We start from the raw sequence: 26,780 nt of genomic DNA, 5'->3' as shown, positions 1-26,780 counted from the left end.
AAGGTAACACTGTACCCTATTAGCCATCAGGTTATTCATGTTCTTCCTAATAGACTTGTAAAGAGTTTCTGCAGACCAGTTATCCATATTATCCTGTAAGGCACATTCCTCTTGAGAATGTCAACATACACTTCCCTTCCGCAATCCCAGGAACATCAATAAACTCCATGAGGTAAAGTTAACTTTTAATTAACTTGTCATTAAGTTTGAGGGTTTTTTGAGTGCTACTGGAATATGCTTATGCTCCTGTATGTCAGTACAGCAAAAAGAGACAGTGATTTAGGCATATTCCATGTGTGTGGAAATAATCATCTTGCTTTCAAGGCACTGCTTTTCAGGAAAGAAAATCGCCTCCAAACTGTACTGGTGCTGTTAGCTTAGTTGAAAAGCAGACAGTAAGCCATCATTTCAAGTGGTAGCATTTTTAAGGTTTTTTTTTTAGCTTGAAAACGTGTGCCTGACCATTCAGTTCACAGTGTTTCAGTGAGTAGGTAGGCTTTGAATGCTTTAATGAGGCTTTAACATTTGTTACTGTTTTGCAATGTGCTATATTCTCTTCCAAAGTGGCTTTTTCAGGTTGTGGTTTGTTTTTTTGGTTTGGTTTGCTTTTTTTCTCTGTAACTATTGGAACTTTTACTATTTATCATCAAACAGTTCTTTCAGGAGATGTTGGGAAACTATCGGAAGAACTTCTTTCCAGGGGCTTGCTGGGGCTGAAGGAGAACAGCTTTTCTTGGAAAGCATGACAGTGTGTTTTCACTTTCACAGAGATACATTTGTATTGTTGAAGTTTGGTTTGATATATTGCTGTTGTGTCATTCAGAACCTTGCTATTAAAACGGTTTCTCTGTTAGCAAGTGTTTTTGATTGTAAAACAATTATGCAGCAATTTTATATTTAACTGAGTCTTTTTAGCCAAACAGATAAAAGTAACCCATTCAGGTTACTCTAAACAAACTACTGTGCAACAGTAATGATTATGGGATGTGGCTGAAATCAAAACAACGTTGCAAATAGCTATTTTCCTTGCAGAAAATGGGAATAGTTTTCATGTGATTTTTCATTCTCTTCCTTAGAGCTGTGAATAGATCTCAGTAACTTGATCTGGAAAACTGTCTCCTGTCAGTTTCAGTCCTGTCAAATCCAGTACCTTTAACTTTCAAAGGAAGAAAAGCAAAGAATAGGTTTTATTACTGATTTCGGGTATAAAAAATGTGATTTAGCAATATTCTGTCTTTATAAAAATCTGTGTGTCTTGGTTTAATGTTGTAATGATCAAATGATAACTGAACCAGGGACATTTTCCTCTGTTTCAGGTATTTTGAACTTGAAAATGTATGTAGATGTCTTTGGTCACTGTGTCAGAAATCTTGCTGAATATTGGATCTAAAGTCCTGTAAAATAATACTAGCTGCACCTATTAGCTGATTTTTGTGTCTTGCGTATCAATATAACTTTTGGTATGGTCTTAATTTCCAGTTGCTATTGAGTCTCCATTGTTAGTAACCTTATTAAATAGATAACAAAGACACAAAGAACCCCTTTTCAGGGGATTTACTTGGTCTTAACATTTTGCTAGTGTAGCAGATAACGAGATGGACTAAGAATCTTCATTAAGATGATGTGGACTGGCCTTAGATAAAGGCAGATGTATCTTCAGGGTTGGGCCTGTCAGATTAATTACAAATGCCTCACTGATTTCATTGTTACAAATAGCCTGTTCTGTTCATGATTTAGGAACCCTAAGAGACATATTTCATCTCCAGTGAGCTTACTTTCTTCAGTGCTAGAGTCCAAGTACTTCACTGAGAAGCAGTTTCCACTTTACCTGAGCTCTATAATGGTTGTATGCTGTGTATCCTTGTACTTTGATCAATTTTGCCCAGGAATCCAAAATTACTGTTTTATACAATGTGTAATCAGTTGCTGATCTAACCACTTCTAAGGTTTATTACTCACATCATCTTGTGCTAAAGTTTAGAGTTTACTGTTCATCAATATCTGTTGAGACTGATAGTTCTTTTTGTGTGAATGTAACTGGTGAAGAACACTAGGCAAATGGAGAAGGTGGGCTCTTCTCCTGATGTTATTGTTCAAATATATATTGAGACTTTGTAACCAGCCAGCACTCTATTAGAGGGCCTCTGCAGTAAATCCTTGTTTCCCTCTTTATCAAGTTTTCCCTAAATTATCCCGTAGCCTTAGAGAGCAGGGCTGGAGGACGGGAAGGTGAACTGTCAGCTAACTGCAGTGTGCAGCATGGTGTTGTTTCTCAAGAAGAGTGTGCAGGTGTGCTCAAAAGTTTTGGAGGTGATTGAATCATGACTACTTGACTTTGAGTTAAGCAACTTCCTACACTAAGCAAAGGACCTACTTTTATTCAGAAATGACTTTTCTTATGTGATATATTAGGAAAATAAATATTATTTGGAGTAATAGCTCAACTAAGCATTGTAATTACTGAAGAGAATTTCTCTGTGCTTGAAAACATAACAAAGCATCATTTCTGACGCTGAGACATGGAGCTTGTAGAACAAATAAAGTATCTGCAATAAGCCAGTGTTTGCTACAGCCTTATTTTTTTACTAAGGTAATCTATAGCTTTGAAAATATCTCCTTCAGATATGTACAGGAAAAAAATATTTTCTGATAGGCTTTATCTATTGTAATAATTTTTTTTTTTAAGTACTGTCTTTAAAACTTACCATGCGGCTGGGGGGACAGACTTTATTAAAGTCTCTAACCCCACTGGAGGATATTAAAAGGAATTCTTTGTTTGGATGCTATAAGAAATGATGTTTCAGGCTTGTCAGGGATTTTATAAGTGTTCTTATAGAAAAGACTGCTTTTGGATGTTCCATGGGCTGGTTTTGTATTTTTTGTTTCATTAAAAAAACAACTGAAGATGCAGTTCTGTACGTTCTATGTCAAGAAAAGGGATTCTGTTAAAAGGAGATAGGCAATATTAGTACATACTATTATGTCATTGGGCAGTAGGTGGCAAGCTTTGCTTTTCCTTCTGCTTAGGGTTTATTTTAGTCTTGCAGAATGCCAGAATTTTTAGAGGAGTGGTTTAAATTCACTGGATTATGTCATTTATTGGCAGCACATTTTTTTTTAACAATCTCTTTTGTTCATTGTGGATAATTGTCTTGCTGTTGAATACTGAAGGAAAGCTTCTTTTCAAATGACAGAGGGATGCAAATCAAGAAATGTGAGCTCTGTTGTATTGTCTCATGACTTCTGTGGGCAGATTACTAATACACATTATAAAAATGAGGTGAAATCACAGGCAATCTGAAATTATTTGGGATCTTCCTGTTCAACTTCTGTTGTGGACCACAGTATAGCTAGGGGCAAGGGGGGACAACACCGTCTTTTAACACAGTATTTTCCCATATTATCTCTATCCCTGTAACTAATAAATCTAAAGAAAAAAATAATAGAATAGTTATTTGTCTTTCTTATGATGTGTCATATCCTATTCTGGTCTGTGTGCTCACATCCTCCCCTCCATTCCCCCATGAATTGCTGTAGCTGTCCTCACAAACTCAGCCTGCTCTGCTGATGTGTAGCCTTCAGCACGGGGACAATAAAACAGCAGCAGCAAATTGTCCAGCTAAAACTAAGGTTGTGTAGAGAGGGCAATGCTTGAGTGCTTGCCTTTAGAAACTTTCTGTTGGGGGTGACTGTTAATAACCCTTCTCTGCTCAGACTTCTTGTCCAGAGCAAATGACCTGGCAGCTGATGAATTAGTGATCAGCTCTGTACTTTACCAAGGATACCAGGGTTGTAGAACCTCTACTCCTTTGCAGTTCATCTCAGCTGTTTTCCAGCTTAGACATTCTCTGCCGTTCTCTAGAACAATTTTTACCCATTAGCCAAGTTAATTCTTTGAGTTTCCTCATAATGAATGTGTTAGAGTTCTTCTTGCTTTGCTATTGAAGTTTTGGGCAAGTTTGTTCTGGATTAAAAAATTTTCACATCTCTCATTCTCAGTCACTCCATCCTGTGTGCGCTTTATAATAATTTCTCTGAGGAAGATCAGCTGTCTTGGATATCCTTGATCCCAAACATCAGCATATTCATTCAATTATGTCATTCTAGAAATTCTGAAACAGAAATTAACATTTTCTCCGTACTATGTCAGGGCATTCTGCATAGGGGGGTCTCCTTATGTACATAGAGGCTCCATATGAATTTACATTTTCACTGGTGAAGCTTTCTGTCCTCACACAATTCCTAATGAAGATCAGAAGTGTTTTGGGACTGGTAATGCAGATCTGAGGTGTCAGTTGAAGGCATGGTTAATTTCATTGCTGCAGGAACACTAGGCTAAAAGGATCTTTGGCATCAATTATTGGTAAATTGAGACCAGTGTTTTGAGATTCTGATACTGTGGTTAGCTCTCACTTCTGTAGTCTTTGGCAGTGCTGTGATCTATGTGTGCTAGAACAAAAACTGGTTCAAAGGTAGTTACTCATCTCTTTGTGCTGCCAGGCACTGAGTCAGCCCTCAAGAACACCTCTATTCATCATTCTAGGGAAATGTAGTCATCAGGCTGCAGGAGCTGAAGTCACTGCTTATTTCAAAGGGCTGGTCTCCCTCAGGATTGGGATCATTTGTGTTGGCAGCAAAGACGATGATTTTTTGATGGCAATAGTGTCAGTCTTGGTGTCCTTTTTGAACACTGCTGGTGTACACTTCAGTGCTAATCCATTAAGCTAACAGATAATTTGTAGTTACCTCTGTTGGATTGAGTACTTGATATTAATTGTGTTGTAGTAGACCTGGGTCTAAAGACCATGGCCTTAAGTGTGGTGTGAAAGGCAAAAACCCTGTGACTATTACAAAATGGGCTAATCGTTTTATTGATCTTGTTAGCTCTCAGTGGTGTGAGAAGTGGGCAGATCGTTATGGCAAACTGCCTTGAGTGAAGCCTTTGGTGTTCTGGTGGACAAAGTCCAGTCTGTTCTAATGACTTGTTTGTAAGACCTTTAAAATGTGAACATTTGTGATTTCTACTACACCTGTTTGAGTTGAAATCTTTGGGGTTGCAAGTATCCACTTTACTTCTGTTGAGAGTCCCACACAGATTCTTTCAATGGACTGAACCCAGATGGCATCTGGCCATGTCAAGTACTGTGCATATGCTGTAAACTTGTGTCCACCAGAAAAGCAGAGATATCTTGGAAAGAATGTTAAAACTATAAAGTATCACCACTGGAGCTGCAGTCCTATACCTCAAATTATTGTTGTTCCTGAGATGATGTAGACTACCTTTGCGTGAACATCTTGTTTTATCCACACTTTAGCTATCCTCTAGGTAAGTGACCATGTCACAAACAGCTGTTACAGGATATTCAGGGTTTTCATTAGTATCTTTGACAGGAAAAGTATTCTCAGAAATTAAATCTTTTTGATACAGAGACTTAAATTATAGGGAGCCAACAGGGGTCTCAAGCCAGTCAGAACTTACTCCAGACAAGAGAAAACTATTCTGTGTGATGGCAACAGCCAGTTGGCTTATGGGTTTTTTGTGGCTATGTGACATCACTTTCCTGAGTAAAGCTTTGGTGCAAGAAAAGGGTGGTCACTTTTGGAGTACTAGCAGGGAAACTGTCACCTGGCTATGTTGTACAATTTCCACTACTAATTTCATCTTGAGTGTGAGGGAAGGATCAATGAAATGCTTGTAGGAGAATCCTCCACCCCTTCCCCTGTCATTCATGACTCATCTGTCAGGAAGCCAAAACAGACAACCTTCATTGCAGTAAGAGAGAGAAAACGGCTCTGTCAAGGTTACAGTCCCTCTCTAAGAGCTTACTGTGTTTGGTTAACCTCTCCAGGCACTGCGCATGAATTGTAAACTATGCAGAAAACCTGTGTTCCACATGAATAGTAAGGAAAGTTAATGCACATCTAATTTTGGTGTCATTTTGTTGTTGTTGAAAGTTACTGTATTCTTCTCTGTTGGGTTTTGTTGTGCCCAGAGTACTAGAAAATAGGTAGAATCTTGTTTAACTTCTGCAAGTTTTGTGTCAGAATTATCTGGTCTAATCACCTATTAGTGTTGCCTGACTGTCTGTTTTGCCACCTTCTCTTGTGCTTCAATCTGAAACAGATCCTGAGAATCCCTCATGGAGAAAGTCATAAGGACCTTTTTAAGTGCATTTTTGAGCTTAGATGAGAAGAATTAATTGGGACCATCTTCTTTTGTCTTTTCTTCTGTGTGCATTCCTTTAATACACTTCTTAATTGGGTCTAAAGACTTTTGGACAGTTTTTCAGTTCATTAACTTTTTTAAACTAGCTTCCATTTTATCTTCATTCTTCTGTTTTGGAGCTATAAACTGCTGTAGAGAATATTTGGCTTTTTTCCCCATCAACGGTGATAACTCTGTTTTGCTCACTCTTGAAGCATCTCTTCAGTGGTAATATCTGAATTGGATCCTGTACGCAGGTTAGGCCAAACCAACATTTTATTTTCTTCTTCTGCATTCCTGAATGAGCTGATCCCTGAAGATGATGTTAATTACATCTAAAAATTTTGGTTTAGTGTTGTCCTGTTGCTTTGGGAGGTAACTGAAACTTCATACTTTCTACCTTTAGTGATACGATAGCTGTCACCATCTTAGCAACTAATAACATAGTCCTAATGCTGTGTTTTCTCTCCTTTTTATTGAAATTACAGATCACAGAGATGCTCTCTTAGTGACTGATATGGTTAACTTGCTGATCTAATTTGACAGGCTACTCTTTGAGAAGTAGCATCACTCCTTCACAAGGTGATCTGTTTCATATCCAGGATAGTACATGGATTTTTCCCAGTCCTACCATTAGTTTTGCTTTCCTGAGATATGAATGGTTCCTTCCTGGTAAGTCTGGTCATTCTTTCTCAGTTCTATTTCTTGAACTTATAATGCTTCATGTAGAAGCACAGATACTTCTGATTCAGTTGCCTCCTCTGTTAAAAAGCACACTGTTTTAAAAGCTTTCCGTTTTTTCTGTTTCTCACTGTTACTTGTTTGTTACCAACTCTTGCTTTGTTTACTTGAGTGTGCTGACTTGACTAAAAGTTGACTGCATCATTCAGAGCTGTATACTTTCCTTCCCAATTTCTGATTTAAAAATTCTCCTATGGTACTTGTCAGTTCCATCAAGCTTTAAATGGGGTTTTGTCTTCCATAGAGTATTCTCTGTTCCAGTTTTTGACAACTCTGAAGTCCCCTATGTTTATACCATTTTCTGAGCCGTGCACTGAAACTGTCAACCTCTCTGGCACCTTGTTTGTGCAGGCTTAGCAAAAAGTGTTAAATTTTAGTGCATGAGACAAATGTGCTGTCATTTGGCACTTTCCCAGAATCCCAGAATGGTTTGGTTTGCAAGGGGCCTCTAAAGACCGTCTTGTTCCAACTTCCCTGTCATAGACAGGGAGGCTTTCACTAGAACAGGTTGCTCAAAGCCCTGGCCTTGAACTCTTCTAGAAATGGGGCATCCACAACTTTTCTGGGCAACCAGTTATGCTGCCTCACCACCCTCATCATAAAAAGTTGTTCTTTATGTCCCTCTTGCAGTTCAGTTGCCCCCTGCCCTTTCAATAGCTAAGATCGTGATAACCCGTAAGAAGTAAATGCCTCTATATAATATACATGATTCCAAAATATTTTATAACACAATGTGTTACAAATATCAGGTTCTTAAGAAGCAGTCTAAAGTCGTGGTAGGGGGAACAGTCAACCAAGATCTAAACTTACATGCTGCAGTCAGTACTTCTGTTTTTACATCAGCTTCCTAGTTATAAAATATACAGTCTTAATATGTTTACTTTTTTTGAAAAAAATTGCACTGTGATTTTACACGTTCCCAACAGGATACTGCTCAACTGCTTTCTGAACCACACTCCCAGATTGCTTTGGAGTAAAGTTAATTTGTTGGTAATCTTCAGCAATTGCCTCTGGACAGCAATATCTGAGTCTAGAATCCCTTTAGCTTTAATCACTTTTTAAAGTACTTTTAGGATGTAACAGGTTTTGGGAGCTTAAAGTTCTTACCTTTGTGTGGGTTTTACATTGGGAGAGCTCTTTCCTTGGACCATTTTGTATTTTATAACCTTTGTGTGCTTCTGGAAAAGGTAGCAAACAGATGTAAACTGTGTTAAACTGATGAATAATCTGATCTTAAATCCTACTATGATATGGATTCTGGTGTAGTTTCAGCATGGTGGACAAGGATAGTTGTAGAATTGATGCCACTGCCAAATTAATAACAACAGTGAGGCAGAACTATGTATACTGGAGTAAAAGCTCTGGTGTCTGTCTTGCTTCCTAAACTGGAACCTCAAAGCTCCAAAGTAAAGGACAACTGCTGGTCACCATAGTCCCAGCTGTGCCTCCTCACTGCTTCGAACAGCTTCTGTTGTTATTATATAATGCCTGTTCGGGTATTCCAGCTGTTGCACACATGCAGATCCTTAAGAAGAAGCCAACTCCCCCTCATTTCCCCTTTTGCTATTCCAGTGGCTTATAGCGGCTTTTCACTACAGAGTACTCTTTGCATGCTGAAGAATTTTCCTTCAGTTGTACCCTGGAGGGCTGTATCTATAAACTTTTTTTGTTCTGATGTTCTATTTAGAAATCCAGTGAATTCCTAAATTGGATTGTCTTTTGATGTGCTTCTGGAAGTGATATTAGAAATAAATATAACCCACAGCTGTACACTCAGAACATTTGTAATGGGAATTCAGGTGAGGAAGACTGAAGAGCTTGAGATTGTAAAAGGAAAAACAGGTATATAAATTCAGCGATGTAATTATTTTTTTCCCTTTCCCTTTTTCCTTTCCTCCCATTCATTACCAATTTCCACTATAATTGAAAGAGTAGAGGAGAACTGGTAATTCTATGTGCTCCTGGTAAAGGAGATCATTTTGGGGCAATTCTAGAGTAGTCATTTTGTTAGTCCGTTCTATAACAGTCTCCTTGAAGGGATGGCATCACATATGTTTTTCAGGGTCCCATTAGAGAAGGGAGACACACAGTCTTCCTATTCAGCCAAGTGAGAGGAAGTCTCACCCAGGCTTACTCTCCCTGAGGTGAATTGAAGTCGATGGAAACCCTGAGTTCTGTTAAGTTACGCACTATCGGGGTTGCTCTGTACAGGGTAGCAGCAGTTGTCATGTGTTGTCGTGTACTGTGATGCTTTTTCTATATGGTGCATAGTTTATTCATACCAGGATGAGACTCTATAGCTGCTATCTGCTTAATTGATATTTACTGGTATTGTGTTGACATTGTTGAAAATGAAGCAAATACTTACAAAAATTACCTGGGGGAGTTCTGGTGACAAATTTCCACTTTGAGGTGTTTGTTACGCTCTTGGAGCTCCTCTTCTTTAATTCCCACTTTTTGTAGTGACCATGTGACCTGTATGATCCTTGCACTGTAATTTTTACATTGTTGGGTGTTTCTGAAGTGTTTCCCATGGCAAGATTGGAATCCAGGTTGAGATGTCTAAGGCTTATACTCTATTACAAGTAATATAATGAAAAAGGTGAGTGCATTATCTACTGTTCTTTTGTATTTTAACACTACCTATTTGTCTTTTTTAAAAGTTTAAAGCAGCAGCTGCTGCTGATTACTGTACTTTTTTCTAACTACTTTTAAGTAGCTCTTTCTGAGAACAGCCATTTTAAAGTTATTCATAGTAAACAACGTCGTTCTAAGAAATGATAAGAGCTTACAATTGTTTAAAAAGTAGCTATGGAAACTAGATGATTCTCAATTTAATACGAACATTCAGTGCTTTCATTGGCTGTGTTCCCTTCTTAAAACTGACATGCTTCACAGGCACTCTACAACATTCCTAATTAATTTAATTTTCTTTAAATGGACAAAATATTCATCCTGATTAAGATATGTTAGAGTTTTAAAACATAAGACTGCTGTTTGCTTAGCTTTCTGTTTGTTTTTTTAAGTCATAAATAGAATCTTTTTTCTCTTTTAAGCTGGAAATATCTGGTTAAAGAAACTTTTCTTTTTGGAACAAGGCTGAGAGTGCCAAATTACAGCTTTAAGCCATTTAAGACAAAAGACTTGTCTCATGTATGTTACAAAACATGTCCTGAAGGCTACAGGAGTTGTGTACCTAGACTTGAAGGTGCAGAGTTTAGTGGGCATAACTTCCAGTTTCTTAGATTACATTATTTACATTGCATCTCTAACACAAATGGTTAAACAGTACAATTTTACTTAGATAATGGTATTTTAAAAAATACTTGAGTAGTTATTTTCTCATTAAAGAGAAAGGGGACAGGGGGAGATTTTTCCAATTTAAAAGACTGAAACCAAAGAGTCAATAAAAGCTGCTGATTGCCACACATTTCTCTGTTAAGTCTGTGGTGGCTGCGCTGTTCTAGATAGAAAATACTGTGGGAAGGCTTGTTAAATGTTTCTGTTTCTATGAGTTAGTTTTTGATGCTGAGAGGGGTAGATCATAAGCTCTGTGCATATTTGTTGTCAGGTTTATTGACATGTCGGATTTGGTGTGGTTCTCCTAGGTTTGTGTCTCTTGATTATATTTGTGAAGTTCTAAAATACCAGTGACTCACATCGGAAGGAGTTGCTGTTCTGATTCAACATCCTCCCGGTGCATAGGGTTGTAGTCATTCAAAATGGTTTTATTAACTTTCCTAACTGTTTAGAAAACAGTATGCATGTGTTCTTAAAATCTTCTTGGCATGGTAGTGCTTGCTAGAAGAGGCTTATTTGTCAACTTTTAACATGCTTGACACAAGCTTCCGGAGCTATTTCTGCTGTACTCTTAAACACACGCTATGAGGAGCCATAGCTGGTTTTGGCTGGGGCTATAAAACTCACATAGTTTTAGCTTGTTGAACTACTAATTGCAGTGATTGTCTTCTGAAAAGATATATAATTTTAATTGTCAGACTTGTTACAGAGAATTGAAGAAGTAATATGTGCCTCTATTGTAAAATACAAATGTCAGCTCTTGGCTTTTCTGATCCTTTCTGCTTCTCTTCCTCCCATCCCCTCCTATGTTACTGGGGGAAAAACCAAATGAAACAAAGAAAACCCAGTATCCTGTATAGTTTAATCCATTGTAGTTGTTGTGCACTATATTTATTGCAGTTGTTTTTTAAGTTGTTTTCTTATTTAGTAAAATTATTGTAGTCTGCATGCAGTACTCTGTGTGTCAGCTTCATACAGAATGTTTTGGCATTCACAGGAGCTGTAGTTAAAAACACAAGTTCTTAACTCTACTAGGCAGGAAAAGTAGATGTGGCTGGAAGTGAAGCCGAAATTTTACCCTTTGGCATGTTGTTATAAAATACTGTTCTTTTTATCACTGTGTGTTATTTCAGAGTTTTTAATAATATGCAGAGCCTCATACAGCGCAGAACAAGAGCAACTTGTAAGAATTACAGCAATTCGTGGTGTGAGCTACAGAACAGAGAACATGAACAAATTTAAGGGTACTTTGAAAATCAAAATATTCTCAACATCCAGCTGATTAATTGTAGTAAGTTGTTGCTGTGTGTCCTGTAGTTTGAAAATGGGTGTTTTTTCAGGTGCTTGGTGGATTTTATCTTCATGTCTTTCAAGGAAGAGAGTTGAGATATTTCTTGGCTAATTGTTAAGTACATTTGTGCTGTATCAAGAGTTCAGCTGAACTGAAAAAAGCTGCTCTTTGAGAACAAGTATGTACAGGAGATATTTTGGTGTAACTAGATTGCTTTAATTGTGAAAACAAGACAGTTTCTATTTCCATGTATGTAGAACTACGTGTATGAGATAAAACTTTGCAGAAACTAAGAAAAGCAGCAGGCTGTAAGGATTATAAAAGATCAGCTAGTCAGCTCTGCTCATGAACATCCAAAGCCAAATAACAGATGTATACCCTGGCTCCTGTGTGGGGTTTTTTTGCTTTTTTTCCCCCCTCCCAACCTCATGTTTCACTTCCAGCCCTCAGTTCCAGTTTATTCTGTTGTGAGGCTAATACTGGCAGCAGAGGATCGTCATCTGCCTACTAATAGTATCTGTAGTTGCCTATCATTATCCTGAGTGGGGTAGTTGGGCAAACCATCTCTGTGTGTAGGATGCTCCTGGTATCTCCCCATTGCTGGAGGAAGTGGACTCTTGTACCAATCCGTTTCTGGGTATCTCCCCTGGAATGCAGGCTGCGGGTTTAGAAAGCGCCTGTGGGTGAGTCAGCCATGTCCCACCTAAGAATGGGAGCCAATCTCAACGTGTCAGGCTGCAGGAGAGATTGCAGGACTTTGGTCACTTCTAGTCAGCTGGAAGGGCAGAACCAGGGCCTTGATCATTCCAGCCTCTTGTCTGTGGCTGTGCATAGTGGAGCTGAGAGTGTTTGCTGGTTGGTCATGTATGTGATCAGCCAAGAGAATGAAGGCATTTGAACAAGCTGAGTCCAAAGTAGAGTTTAAAGTACTGGAGATGAGTAGTAACTCCTCCATCTTTCACTCTTTGTTCAAAAGTAGTGTGTGAAGCCCAGGGATTCCAAACAGCTATGTCTTCATCATTAAGTCCTGTATAGGAGTAGGTATCGATGGTATTTATTGCTGGAGTTTCTAAAAGTAGCACTGAGCAGTAAGTCCTGCCAAAGAGCTCAAAAAGTGTTGAGAAATACTAGGCAATTACAGGAACATTCAAGTGCTGGAAACAGGAAGAATGTGCTCAGCATCATCATGATTCAAATTAGTGAAGTGGCCTGGGAATGTGTAGTGTCGGTTTTGTAGCAGTATCCAGCGTTTTCTGAAATTCTGGTTGCTTTACCAAGGTAGAGCCTCATACAGCACAGAACAAGAGCAACTTGTAAGAATTACAGTAACTCATGGTGTGAGCTACAGAACAGAGAGCATGAACAAATTTAAGGGTACTTTGAAAATCAAAATATTTTCAACATCCAGCCGATCATGCAGAAGCAACATGTCTCTTTGGCAGGAATGCCAGTTTCCAAAAGTTCAGAGGAACAAGTTCAGCCAGGCTGCTGAGGTTGTGTGATTCACAAACCAGCTGGCACCAAAAAATAGGATGTTTCCAAAACACAGGCTATTATCAGTGGTCCTGAGATGGTACTATTTTACTTTTATTCCTACCACGACAAATTACCTCAGTAGATCTTGTTTGCACGTTGTCTATGTTTTAGTATGTTCATAAGGTGGTTCGATTAGTTTTGTGATTCAGCATGCATTAGCCTATGCAAATACTGTGAACAGTATTTCTGTTTGGTTTGGCAGGAAGTTGTCCCTGTCAATCATAGTATTTGAAAATAGAAGTTCTGATCTGGTTTATAATTAAGATACCTCATTTAGTAACAGAATAATTTTATCTTTTTCTATAGAGCCCAAAATATGGCCACATTAAGGACGGTTTTTCAGTTTGGTTAAAACCATGTTTTAATGTTCAGAATTTTGTAATAGAATTTTACAGGGTAATGCTGTACTTAAATTTTTCAAGTTAATAAACCTAGATATAACACCTGGTCTTTCAAATTATACCACAAACCAAAGAGTTTTTAGAGGTGAATTGTACATATGAACTTTTTCTTCATGAAAGGTGCATAACTGCTTGCTTTTTTCTTTTATTTGCCCCCTAGAAGAATAAAAAGCATAAATAGTATGTAATGAAAACATTTTTTTAAAAATAATTAGGAAATAGTTACTTTCAGTTTTTAAATTTATTTTTATGTTTCTGTGTTACTGTGATGATTTAGCAGCTTTAACAAATTCAAATATTATGAAATATATATTGATGGTATACTTTAATTAGATGTGCTTATTTTGTAGTTCATTATGCATTCAGTTCCCTAGCTAAATAGTGTATTATTTCCAGAAGTGGAAAAAGCAGTCTGCTTTTTCTGGTTTGCTGAGCAGTCACTGGATGTTTTAAGATAATTTAAATTAGTTTAATATATTTAGGAGTTCAAGCATGTATTTCTTTGAAGTCATTAACGAGGAAAGAAAAAGAACTTTAGCAGACAATTTCAATAACGAAGCACGCAAATCAAAAGAATGTGAGGAGAAGATTCTAAATTGAGCCCTAAGGATGCAATTTCAAACACTTCACAACCTGTCCTTTTTATAGTTTAGACTTGTTGGAATGACAGTATTCAGCTTATGTTTAAAAACTGTCCCTTATGCAACAGGGAGAAAAAGGAGTAAGTATTGTGAAATGTGGTTTACTGTTATGCCTGTGTATAACATGAGCCTCTAAGTCACAAGCTTCAGCAAGTTAAAATATATGCCTAGTGTATTGTACCAAAACTGAGGACTGGGACAGTATCAGAAAGAAGGAATGTATTGAATTACATTTTCTCAAAATTTACTCTGAAAAAAATTTCATATAAAAAAGCCTGCAGCTTAGTTCTAAGGAGATCAAAATTTTACATGTAGAGAAAGAAGCAAAGTGAATTTTTGAGGAGAAATTGGAGACATCCTTAAAAACCAGAGGAATGCTTCACAGACTTCAAATTTACCAACTGCAAATAGGAAAACAAGCTATTCCTAGACCTCTGGAATGTAGTCTGGGCTTTTGGTCACAGTATTTTATTTTATTTAAAAGTAGGCAAAGTGGTTTGGAGTAGGAGATCCAAGTTCCTCCAGACATTGTTGGTTCAGCCGTATGTCAGAAATTCTTCATAGCTGCTTTCTTGCGAGCTGAATTTGAATTGTAGGTGGACTTACTTTTATAATAATGAATTAGATTGCTTTCACATACTTCATCCCTGTGTTGATCATGGGCTGAAGTCAAGGATACAGTGTTCTTTAAGTTGTTTGCATTTCACTGCCTTCCAGGGTGACAAATGTGGGTTTCAGGAGCTAGAGTTAGGAACCACAAGGAATCTCTACTTTGGCATTCCGAGGCAGGGTAAAGACCACTGAAAGTCCACGATGCAAAGTTGTGTTTCACAAGTAACAAAGCCCTGGAACGGCCAGCAATGAAATAAATGAGGGTTCTGCTGTTGACTTCAGTGAAATCAGGATTTTATGCTAGTGTCTGGGAAAACAGCTTGTAGGAAAACCAGTTTAACTGTTTGGTTTTCTTTTGCTGATGTACCAAGCAGTGTACCAACCTTTCATTGTTAAAAACTTGGCAGTATCTTATTAGGCGGTCATGTAGATCTTTGTTCCAGATAGGGAAGTGGAGAAAAGAAAAATGTGTGCCTACTCTATGCAAACTTCCCTGTCTCTGGAGCAAGCTGTATGGCTCAGTAGAGCAGTATCAGTAGGAAAATTGAGAATTTAATGCAGTTTAACTTTTGTCCTTGACCTCAGTGCACTAGGAAATCTTACCTTTTACTTAATTATTTTAGAAATAAAGCTAGGGCATAATTATGATATTAATTATAATTACAGCATTTGTTGGGCTCATTAGCAGTGGAGGGGTGAGGCACTACTGAATTGAAATCTACACTCACTTTTCGCCCTGTAATTTTTGCTGAAAATCATGAACATTTCTCAGACAAAAATATTAGTCTTTGTATTATCTAGGTTTGCTTTCTGAAAAATTATTTTAACACAGTTTTCAAGCAACCAGTCTTTTTATAGCAGGATTAAATTAAGCAAGTAAATGAGGAAAACCAGCCTATTTTTAAATCTAGATTCCTTGCATGTTGTTTTTAGATTTTCTAGCTGTATGAAATGTTGTAGTGATCTATATATGCCAAGAGTTACTGTTGATGTACTAAGCTTATTTTTTCTTTCTTTAATGGCTGAAAGTAAAAGGTATATATTGTATCTCTCCTGATTCTGGGACACTAAGCTAATGTAGAAATATTCCTAAAGTGCTCCTATTAAGCCTTAAAGTGATTGCTCATGTAACTAAAATTTACCATAGCTGGTCTCCGTTATTGAACAAGCTTGATAATCTGATAAACAGCATTGTGGTGGAGGTTGATTATTTTTATGATATCTGTAATGGAAGTATAAATAAAGCATGTTGATTTTTGTTAATCTGTTGTCAAGGTTCTTTGTCAAGGTTCTCTCTGCAGAGGAATTTCTTAGGTTACGACAGTGAGTAAATGCTTTATTAGTTCTGTTAGCTTTAGTCTGTTCTTTGGCTCTGCTGAAGTGACCCTTTTACATCAGGAATCTTGTACTGACACAAAAAGAATGTAGACACAAACATGCTGTTTCTCTGGATGTTATTTTTCTGAAAATGCATGATGATTGGACACATAGTTATAATGCATGCGTTTACTATCTTAATTAATTAGAAAATACTTTTCTGTGTAATGTTATGTTCAAATTATTTGTGTATATATGTCACAAGATTTTGGAAGCTCCTTAGCTCCATAATTAGACTCCTGGTAAGTGTAACTGCTTGCTGCTGTCCCCCCTTTCTCTGGTTCTGCCCACAAATGGAAGCATTCCATTTTGGTGATGACTTAATATGAAGGACAGTCTTTATTGCTCAATTTTGTGGTATGAAGAAATAGATCATATGATTTTTTTTATCTAGTTCAGCTAAGAAGGTAATTATACATTTAAAAACTTAAATGTTAAAAGTGTTCTTGGCCTAATGCAAATATTATTTCTACATCCAAAACTTTTCACCACTCATCTTTTCACCCTCTGGGGTACAGCACAACATGTACTTCTGTCCTTGTCATGCATCACTTCCAGACTTCCCAGATCTGGCAAGAAGCATGCTATTGTTTCACCACTTCAATTTAGGTGACTGCTGTGGAGAACTTGGGTAAACTTTGGGGTTTGGGTTTTTTCTGACCCTCCATTGCTAAATTTTGTGGTGTAACTTAGGAAGAGCAGTCCCCAGGGTGTTTCAGGGAGTGTACCCTGTAGCCAGTACAGACGGTCAGAGTTTTTTGCTGCTCATTTCATATACCAGAAGGAGCTTCTGCTGATGAATACACATACTGAAGCTGGAGTCTGGGTTTAATCTTGAAATTTTAAAGGCTTGCTCATCCTAAATTATGGTTCATGTCAAGTAAATTTAGAAAGCCTTCAGTAGATATGTTTAAGCTTCTGAATGTGCAGCAACCATTTTCCCATTCAAACATGTACACATAATTTGTTCTCCTGTGAGCACTTCTTGTGTATAGTACTTGGGCAAAGTCAGTATTGTATACATCTGCTAGTAATTGCTTATGTAAGAAATCAGTATGTGTTATTGAGGGATAAAGCGCTCCAACATGCACACCTGCCACTTCCTTAGCAGGAGAAAAATAAGGTCTGTTTGCATTTTTTATGATATTAGGAAACTGATATCCTTAAGCATGAGGATTTCTGACTTTTCAGTGATCTCAGTCAAATTTGAGGTGTGCTCATCAACTGTTTACACTGGGATTCTTGAGAGCAATAATGATCAATTATATCTTGTCATAGTTCTGATTATTGAGAGCAATAATGATCAATTATATCTTGTCATAGTTCTGATTATGCAATATGTGGAAAAAGTATTTATTTTTTTAGCCTAGAACTTATTGCAGTTAATTTTTAATTTAGAGTTAGTTTGTGTTTTTCTGTCATATATTCCCTAAGGAGTTTCCTCTGGAACCAGAGTTTGGTTTTCCCCTGCCTGGGTGCTTTCTGGAGACTCATAGCTTTGTGAATATCAGTGCCTTTAAAAGCTTTCCTTGTTATTTTCCCTCAGCTCTTTGCACCTCAGTAATGCTTTGAGTTTTATCTTTTAATCCAATTTTGTACGCTGGCAACTTTCACGGGCCGATGTGAGATGAGAGTCTCTTGGTTGTTTGGCTGCAGTTGGCATAGACATCAGTTATGTGTGTGACACGTTGTGGTTGCTTGTGATGCACATTTTCATGTTTATCAGTGCTCAATTTCACCTCCAGTCCAGGTACTCAGAGTCCTTGTCTCTTCCTGTCTAGCCACCATTAATTGTCTTGGGGTTTTGTGTCTTTTCCTACTTGTACATAGGTCTAATTTATAAAAAAGTTGTAAACCTATGATGTATTCTTTTATATCTGGCTCCTTCTGAGAAACTCTGTCTATATCAGCAAGATCATACTTCTAAAACATTTTCTAGACATAGCAAGCAGTAGTGAGAAAACGTTTTTTGCTAATCCGTCTGCATCTTTGCAAAAACTTGATGGGGTAGTTACTTGCTTTTTCCATTTATGTTTTTCATGAATTAATCTGTCAGGATACCAAGGATAGGCAAGGTTTTTGGTTCTTTACTAGCATTTTTACTTTTATTTAGGTATTATATTCCTAAATTACAGATTTCTGCTTAATTCAGCCAAGGGCGTAAGTGTATTCCCAGAGAGAATTTATCCTGTGTAAATATATAATTGCTAGTCTGGAAGACAAAATAATAATTGAGGGTTTTCTGAACTACTGTAACAAAATTACATATATTTTTAAATTACTTGTTTGCCTGAAGTGAGGTATTATCAAACCATGTATATGTTAGTAGACTTCAAAAAGATACAATTAATTTATATTCAAGAAAATGAATCTGTTATGTTCCAGATATTTGCCCATTCTAAGTTTGCAACACTATTTTATAATTTAAGATTTCTTAGTAGTGTCTTCTAATACAAATCTTCAAAGCTTTTTTCAAATTTCAAATAAATTACATCAACCTACTGGGCTCTTTGTCTCCTGTTTTTTTTAACATGCTCAAGAATTTAAGTAGATTAGTAATGCGTGGTTTTGCTTTGCAGCAGCTGTGCTTGCTTGCCTTTATTGTATAACATCCATTGTGGGAGTTTGTTTCTATTTTTAGTTGTCATTTCAGCATGCTTTTCTAATACCAAAGTCTGTCTCATGGGTCAACAGATTAGAAATGATCACTAGTTAATATGTCTTTATCTGAGTAATTTTTTTTATTATGCAGTGTCAGTGTAACATGCCACTAGTACTATGGAAACAAAAGCAATTTTTCTGTAGAAAATGTAATGTAAAAAAGGAAAGGGAAAAACATACATGAATTTACTGAAGATGATGTATTGAACTGACACAGTGCTGTGGTTAAGTAAATCTGCTACTAACTAGTGAATTTCATCTTGACTCAGTGGTGCAATATGTAGTGGATGCTTAAAGGTCAATTTCTTAATGCAAGTGTTGGTGACATTAGCAGCCACTCTTTAAAAGCTGAATTTGATCCTGACAAAATATCTTACCTGACTGTAGTATTATCAATGTAGCATCCTGGAAAACAACAACAAGGAACCACAAAACAAAGAGTTAACCAATAAAAGTAGAGGAACAAGAACAAGTCAGCCACACATGTAGGTTTTCTGTTGTGGAGATTTTTCTTTTTTTGCCTCCTTGAACTTTACTGGTAAGAGGTGTCTGGAAAGTTGAAGATGTATGTATAGCTGGAAATCTATATAAAATAATCCAGATGTCAAATTCGTTAATCTGGATTTGTGAAAAGCTTAATTGGTTAAGTGTTAGTGAAAGTATGCATGAGGTAACAAATAATTTGTAACTCCTAGTTGTTCATTTGGTGCATGGTGAAAAGGGAGGTTTGTGAATTGCTGTTACTGTGAGACTTAGGCTCAGCTGGTTTGTGTTCATCATTGCCTCAGATTTTTCTAGCCTTCATGCATACTGTTTCTTTAATGGTGGTTTAGGATACTTGAAGAATACTTAAGACAATATAAGAAGGTTTTTAAAAATTTGCATAACTTGTATCTTGAAGGCACTCTGGGAATAGGGTGGGGTACACTTTCTGTACTTAAATTAATGAAAAGATGTAGTAGGCAAGCTTTCCTTTTTTTCACTGCTATAATTACTATTTATAATTTAAGTATTTTACAGAAGGAATATTCTTCAAATTTAATCTTTGAATGCTGTATTACATGAGGAATGCTTGCCTGCTCTTGCATAACTTGCAAGAATTGTAGCTTCCTTCAGGTTGTGTGACTGAGAACCTGTATTGTTGCTCTGTATCTGAATATTTAGCCAACAGATACATTTCTTTTGCCTTAAGAGATCTTTCTGCTTTTTGACATCTAGGAAACGAATCACTGCTTATGGTTCTGAAAAACTCAGTATTTCTTTAGAAATCTGGAATAATGTTCGTAATTTACACGTTTCAGTTTGTGCTGTTTGTGAAAGATGAAATGTATCAATGGAGTCATAGTTGTGCTGTTTTCAGATGGTTTTGTTTCACAGAGCTCTAGTTCAGCTCTTACACCAGGTTATGATGGCGAATTCAGTTGAGTCTGCAAATACAGGGCTGTCTTTATTAGCAAATATTTAAGAGTTAGATAATCCCTGAAAGTGTCTTGGACAGGGCTGTTACCACAGAAATTATATATAAGATGGGCAAAACTGGTACTTGTGGATAAAAGTTAATGTTTCACATTTCTGTGTGAACCTTTATAAACAGCTTTGAATTCCTTTTGCCCTTTTTTATCTTGGTGTAGATTAAATATTTCTTTATTAAGATTTTTATTTGTTGTATTACCTTATTTACAAACCAAATCAACTTGATGATCAAATAAGATTTTTTCTATATTAAAAATAACATTCTAACTCTTTAAGGTGGTAAAAAAAGTAGGAATTAATAACTTGATGGTATTATTTGAAAACTAATTAATCTTACCAAGCTACTGTCTTTGCAAAATTTGCCTTGGGATAAATGTAGTGCAAAGATATAAATCAAGGCAGTTTTATAATGAAGATATTAATGTAACATTGTGGGGTTGTTATTATAGGATGTGCAGGTCTCAGTGCTTGTTTTGCAGTGTTTGCACTGTGTTTCAGGGACAGGACTTTGAAATATGCATTAAAAATATATATTTGCTCGTAAAATCAATTTTGTGCAGAACTTTTGCAATGATGAAAATAAAGAAAAGCTGAATGCTTCTCTTTCATCTCTTGCTACTGATAGGACTTTGTGAAATAGGCCATCCTTGCTTAATGATGGGTATGATCATGTAAAGGCCTTTGGAGAGATCCCATCTGTTCATCATCAGCTGAGAAGTTAAACTTTTTCATGTACCTTTAAAAAAAAAAAAAAATCTATCAGAAGCAGTGGAAGGAGGAAACAGCTGGCAAAGGTCAGGCTGAACTAGCAACTGAATTTTGACAATTTATGGGGTGGGGGGTAGGGGTTAGTTCTATTCTAATGCCTTTTGAACTGGCCTGCATATTTCCTTTACTATCTCATGGTTCTAGAAAATACTGGTTTTCTTCTTCTCATTTTGATTTTTCATTGTGACTTTGGGAGGAGGTAATGAAGGAGTTAATTTGTACTCTTGCATGAAGCAACAGTGTTAATAATTCATATTTTCTCAAGTGTTATTAGCTAGGAGCCAAGCATGGGAGCATCAGACTTAAAGAAAATAAAATAAAGAAAGCAACCTGCGTGAGATTTGTCTTAGTTTAGTCTAGACAGTACTTTTCATGCCAAATGTTGTCGATATCATTTCTGCTTGCCAGAGTTACTCTGATACATCACATTCTTTTGTTGGTTTATCAAGCAAGAGAGCTTTCTTTTGCATGATAGTTGGCTGAAAATGTTTCTTCCTCCTCTGTAGTGCTCTTGTAACCTTATTAGCATGTATCATATTGTTTGTTCGTTGAAGGTGCAGTTAGACATTTGTTTATCTGCCTGGTGTACACTTCAGCAGTGGAAAAGTTTTGTCAAGTTTATTAGGTTAATGGCAGTTATACACCAAGATGATCAAAACTGAGCATAAGTATGTAAGATAAAGGGTCTAGACGAGTCTTAACTTTGATTTCGTGTGATTATTGTAAGCATATACCTTGGTGATGTAGATTAGGTGATTTAGTCTGCATTGAAACAAACATTATCAACTTGCACATCACAAGGAGGTGTTTCCTTTTAAAGAACTGGATTGCTAAAGTTTACAGCTGTCCTGTGTAGTACTGAGTAAACCACTCTTGGAAAACAAAGCTGTCTTAGCACTAAGTCATTAACATTAATATTTAATGCAAACTAAATTAAGGAAGAGGATTATAATACCTGAGAAGGAAGGGGCAACTTTTGTAAATTCTAGTTGTTAAGCTTTCAGTCTCCAATGTATGGCATTCATAATTTTGGTATGGCATGGTGTGGTGTTGGGTTTTTTAAATGATTTTTAAAATTTTTATTGTAATTTCAAGTGTTACAATGGACTTTTGTAGGCTAACATTTGGGCTTCAGTGTGGCTGGATGTGTGGCAATATAAAAGGTAATAATAAAAGTAGAAGGATCTAATACTAACAAACAAAGTAGGCCTTGTTGAACACGTGGAGGTTGGGGCAGCCTTGGCTACAGTGACCATGAGATTGTGCAGTTCAGTATCTTTCATGAATGAAGAGAAGCAGCAATTAAGATTGCAACCGTGTGGATTTCGAGAGAGCTAACTTTAGCCTATTCAGGGACTTTCTTGGATGAATATCATTGGAATGTGCCTGAAGGGAAGAAAGATCCAAGACAGCTGGTTAATATTCAAGGATGACTTTTTTCAGGCTCAAAAATGATGCATCCTGATGAGCATACAGTTGAGCAAAGTGGGCAAGAGGCCTGCGTGGATTAACACAGAACTCCTGTCAATACTCAAGCACAAGTGAGAGATACACAGGAGAAGGAAGCAGGGACAGAAGACTTAAAACATAGAGATGTTGTCCGAGTATGCAGAAATGCAGCAAGGAAGGCTGAGGCCCATCTGGAGTTAAAAACCTGGCCAAGGATATCAAGTACAGCAAGTAGCTACATCAATAACAAATGGAAAATGAAGGAAAATCTGGGCCTGTTATTAAATGGAGTGGGGACTCTGGTAACAGAGAATGCAAAGAAGGCAGAATTACTGAATGCCTTCTGTCCATCAGTCTTCACTGACAAGACCAGCCCTTAGGAATGTCTGACCTAGGAGACCAAGGAAAAGGAATGGTGGAAGGAAGATTTTTGCTTCATCAAGGAGGATTGGGTTAGAGATCACCTAGGCAAATTTGAGATCTGCAAGTCCATGGGCTGTGATGGGATGCATCCATGAGGGCTGAGAGAGATGGCAGACATCATAGCTAGGCCACTCATGGTCATCTTTGAAAGGTCATGGCAGTCAGAAGAGGTGCTTGAGGACTAGAGGAAAGCAAAATGTCACCCCAGTCTTCAAAAAGGGCAAGAAGGAGTACCCAGGCAACTACTGCCTCACCTCAATTTCTGGAAATTGAGGCTTGTTCTGGAGGCCATCTTCAAGTGGAAGACCAGAAAGTGACCAGGAATAGTCAGCATGGATTCACCAAAGGTAAATCATGCTCTACCAACCCAGTTGTCTTCTAAAGTGACAAAACTACCTGGATGCATGAGGGGAGAAGAGTGAATGTTTTCTACCTTGATTTCACCATGCCCTTTGACAGTGTCTCTCACAGCATCCTTGTAGGCAAACATGGGATGTGCAGACTGGAGGAGTGGACAGTGAGGTGCTTTGAGAACTGGCTGAACGGCAGAAGACTTGACCAGGTCCCATATTGCTCACTCATTCATCAATGACTTGGATGAAGGGGCAGATGCCTCCTCAGCAAGTTCACTGATGACACAAAGCTGGGAGGAGCAGCTGATACCCCAGAGTGCTGTGCAGAAGGATCTTGACAGGTTGGAGGATGAGCAGAGAGAAGAACTGTCTGAAGTTCAACAAAGGCAAATGCAGGGTCCTGCACCAGCACAGGCTGGGGACCAGTCTGCTGTGAAGCAGCTCTGGGAAGAAGGGCCTGGGGGTCCTGGTGGACAGCAAGGCATCCATGAGCCAGTAGTGTGTCCTGGTGGCCAAGAAGGTCTGTGGTGTCCTGGACTGTGTTAGGAAGAGCATTTCCAGCCCCTCTACTCTTCCCTGGTGGGGCACATCTGGAATGCTGTGTCCAGTTGTGGGCTACTCAGGAGAAGAGAGACATGGAGCTCCTGGGAGTGGGTCTACTAATCAGAGATCATTATGAAGACCCTGCTTGAGCAGAGAGGTTGACCCCACCAGTGGTCCCTTCCAGTCTTGAGCATTCTGGGATTCTGTAATGCTTTACAACTTGTTATAACCTTAACAAAAAACAGTCAGCCACTTAAATGGCAGCATTTGTATCTAGTATTTTGATCTCTGTTGTATATTCAGTATAGACACTCTTTTATTGCCAAAACGAGAAGTGGATGTCCTGATGGATAGGCATCAAATGAGGTCTGTTAGAAAAAAGAGGTTGTGCAGGAGTGATTGCAGTGACTCCTCAAAGACAGGAAATTCATATGTAAGCAGTTGTGAAGGCAATGACTTCAGCTTTATCTCAGGCTGAGGGTTTCCTGGCAATACTTCTTATCAAACTGTGTTGAGTTCCAAGCCTGACCTCCAATGCCAGTGAAGCCTCTCTTTTGATCTTCTTGTAGGAACTCTAAAAACAATGTAGAAAATACAATATTCTCTCTTAGTCTGGCAAAAGGACTTTTACGGAATGTAATGAGACTGTGTAAGTGCTGTATTAGAAAAATCGACTTGGAGACAGCCTGAGCAGTTATGTTTCTGTTCTACATAGGAGGCTTAGAATGTCACTATTAATGAATGCTTTTGTTAACTTGGATCAATTTGAGAAAAAGAGCATCTGTGTGGGACAAAACTCCATTGTTTGTTCTAACCACAAATCTATTGGCTACAGCAGTTACTAAGCATCTTGAATAACATGACCAAGGAGTTAGGCATTGCTTTGGAGATAGGGGCTGGCTCAGGCTCCACATATCAGAGAACAATGCAGTAGTCATACAAGTTCTCAGCTGAAACTGCAGTCTCACCACTGTGGGGAAGTGCTGCTCAGCTCTCCTTTATGATATAGGGTTCATGACTTATTCTCAGAGGACAGTTATTTACCCTGCAGAACTGTGGCTCCAAGGGATGATTGTTATGAATCCTGTAACTTTTTCTCCCATTTTTTCCATTTTTGAAGGCTGAACTAGTTACTTTATTCTCAGCTGAGAATAAAGTGAGAGAGGCTTGCAGCATCCCACTCTATATGCCTTAATTTGAGCAAAGGACAATGTAGTCCTGATAGCCACTGCTATTAGGTTAGTAATTGATACTACTCTTCATGGAGTGTTTGTCTTTACAGTCTGATCTGCAGTAGCTACAACTGCTTGAAGGCACATTATTAGTAGGTTTGTTACTTGAAAATGTGCTATTACTTGCTATGCAGTGAGATTTTCCAGCCTCAGGGCCCCAAAGAACCTTGCAGTTTCATTGCACGTAGCTAAGAGCTGCCCAGTCTGCCGCCTTGTTTATTGCTGGAAGACTGAAGGCCGGTTTGTTAATGAAGAAATGATTCCTGATGGTCACTGAATAACCATGGGCTTTTTGATAGGGATGGGAGGGAATTGTTACTGAAACTTGGCAAGGCCTTGTGCAGTGAGAAGCTGAGGTCATAGGGAAGAACCAACCATATGAGGAAGAACTAGCAGTGAGTGAATCTGTGAACTTGAAGAAATCTTCTTGTTTGACAGGAGGGGAAATAGTTTTACTGTTAAGGGAAGCCATGTGGTTATGGGACATTTGTCAGAGATGTTCAGTAGTGCAGGAAAAGAGAAAGTGGGTGGGCAAAGTAATGCGACTCTGGGACATAAAACTTGTAAGGAGGTGGGAAACAGGCTGAAAAAGGGGAAGAGGAGCAGTGCTTTGCTCTGTAGCTAGAGGAATATGGTTAAGAAGGAAATGGTTTCTGGGACTAGAGGGGGAAAATCAGCTGGGTTTTGGTTCTACTTAATATACCTTGTACAAAATGACAGTTGTAAGAAATGGAATAGGGTTTGAATGCATCACTGCTTCTCTGACCAGTCTGGAAAGCTCTGCGTGTTAAGAAATTTGATCTTCAACTGATGATTTTGATCAGGGCTTTTCCCTGTTCCTCCCTGTTTTCTGAGCTGTCCATGATATTTCTCTTTCCATGTCAAAAACAAAGTTGTGTAATCTCTGTAGTCTTTCTTTGTTAGGAGTTTGTTGAGCTGACACGACAGTGAGGGTGCTAAATGCATGGAAAATCAGGTGCTTACTTGTAAGGTAGTAGGTTTCCCAAACTGTATTTTGAGAATTTGGAGTACAGTTGAATTTATCTTCAATCTTTTTACAAGTAGTTTCTAAGTCTAATTTATTAATTCTTACATTATTCTGTCTTTTCCATCTCTTTCTAAAACAGGATGATACCCCTTTCATCTCAGACACTAATGATGAATCTTCATCATGGCCAAACACAGGAATATGTGATTAAGCCCAAATATTATCCAGTAAAAAAAGTGATTTCTGGAGAGCAGTCCACTGAGGGCTCATTACCACTGAGACTGGGCCAGGATCAACCTGCGTCACCTTTGCGATGTGAGTACAACTACAAAAAACATAACACCTTCTCTCCCCTCACAAAGCCCCTACTCCCCTGTTTTTAAGATCTTGAAATTCTCTGCAGTAACACTTGAAGACAGAGAAAGCTTAAAATAACTATACATGAGAATTCTTAGATTAGCAAATGCTCCAATATTCTGCATTTTGTGGAGAAGCAAAACAGATTTCCTGGATGAAAAAAATATTGAACCTGATTCACTGTTGAAAATTCTGCATTTCTAGGTAATAGTTTTTTCTTCAGAAAAGGGTGCTTTTTGAATGCTTTGCTAGAATGGGCACAACTGTGAGTGTAGTCAGTGTCAGTATGATGGATACACTTTTTGGAAAGCTGGAGTTCAGGATTGTGGTCTCACTGGTGACTGTTTTTCTCTATATTTAATTTATTATGTGTTTATGAACTTCTGCACAGTATGGAGGCTGCCTGAGAGTTTCTGCTTCATATTTATA

The 26,780-nt window shown here is 37.9% G+C and overlaps 1 protein-coding gene across 7 annotated transcripts in view; it reads left to right on the top strand.

Annotated features, from left to right (window-relative positions):
• Positions 1-26,780, top strand: part of LTBP1 (latent transforming growth factor beta binding protein 1) — a 192,512-nt gene that overhangs the window by 23,265 nt on the left and 142,467 nt on the right. For all 7 annotated transcript variants that reach the window (XM_048297347.1, XM_048297345.1, XM_048297346.1 and 4 more), the window contains exon 4: positions 26,134-26,309. In XM_048297347.1, coding sequence (XP_048153304.1) covers positions 26,134-26,309 — 176 coding nt within the window. The remainder of the gene's footprint in view (positions 1-26,133; positions 26,310-26,780) is intronic.

Source organism: Corvus hawaiiensis, chromosome 3 (genome assembly GCF_020740725.1).
Source record: "Corvus hawaiiensis isolate bCorHaw1 chromosome 3, bCorHaw1.pri.cur, whole genome shotgun sequence".
NCBI lineage: Eukaryota > Metazoa > Chordata > Aves > Passeriformes > Corvidae > Corvus > Corvus hawaiiensis.
This window is presented reverse-complemented; position numbering and strand designations above follow the sequence as displayed.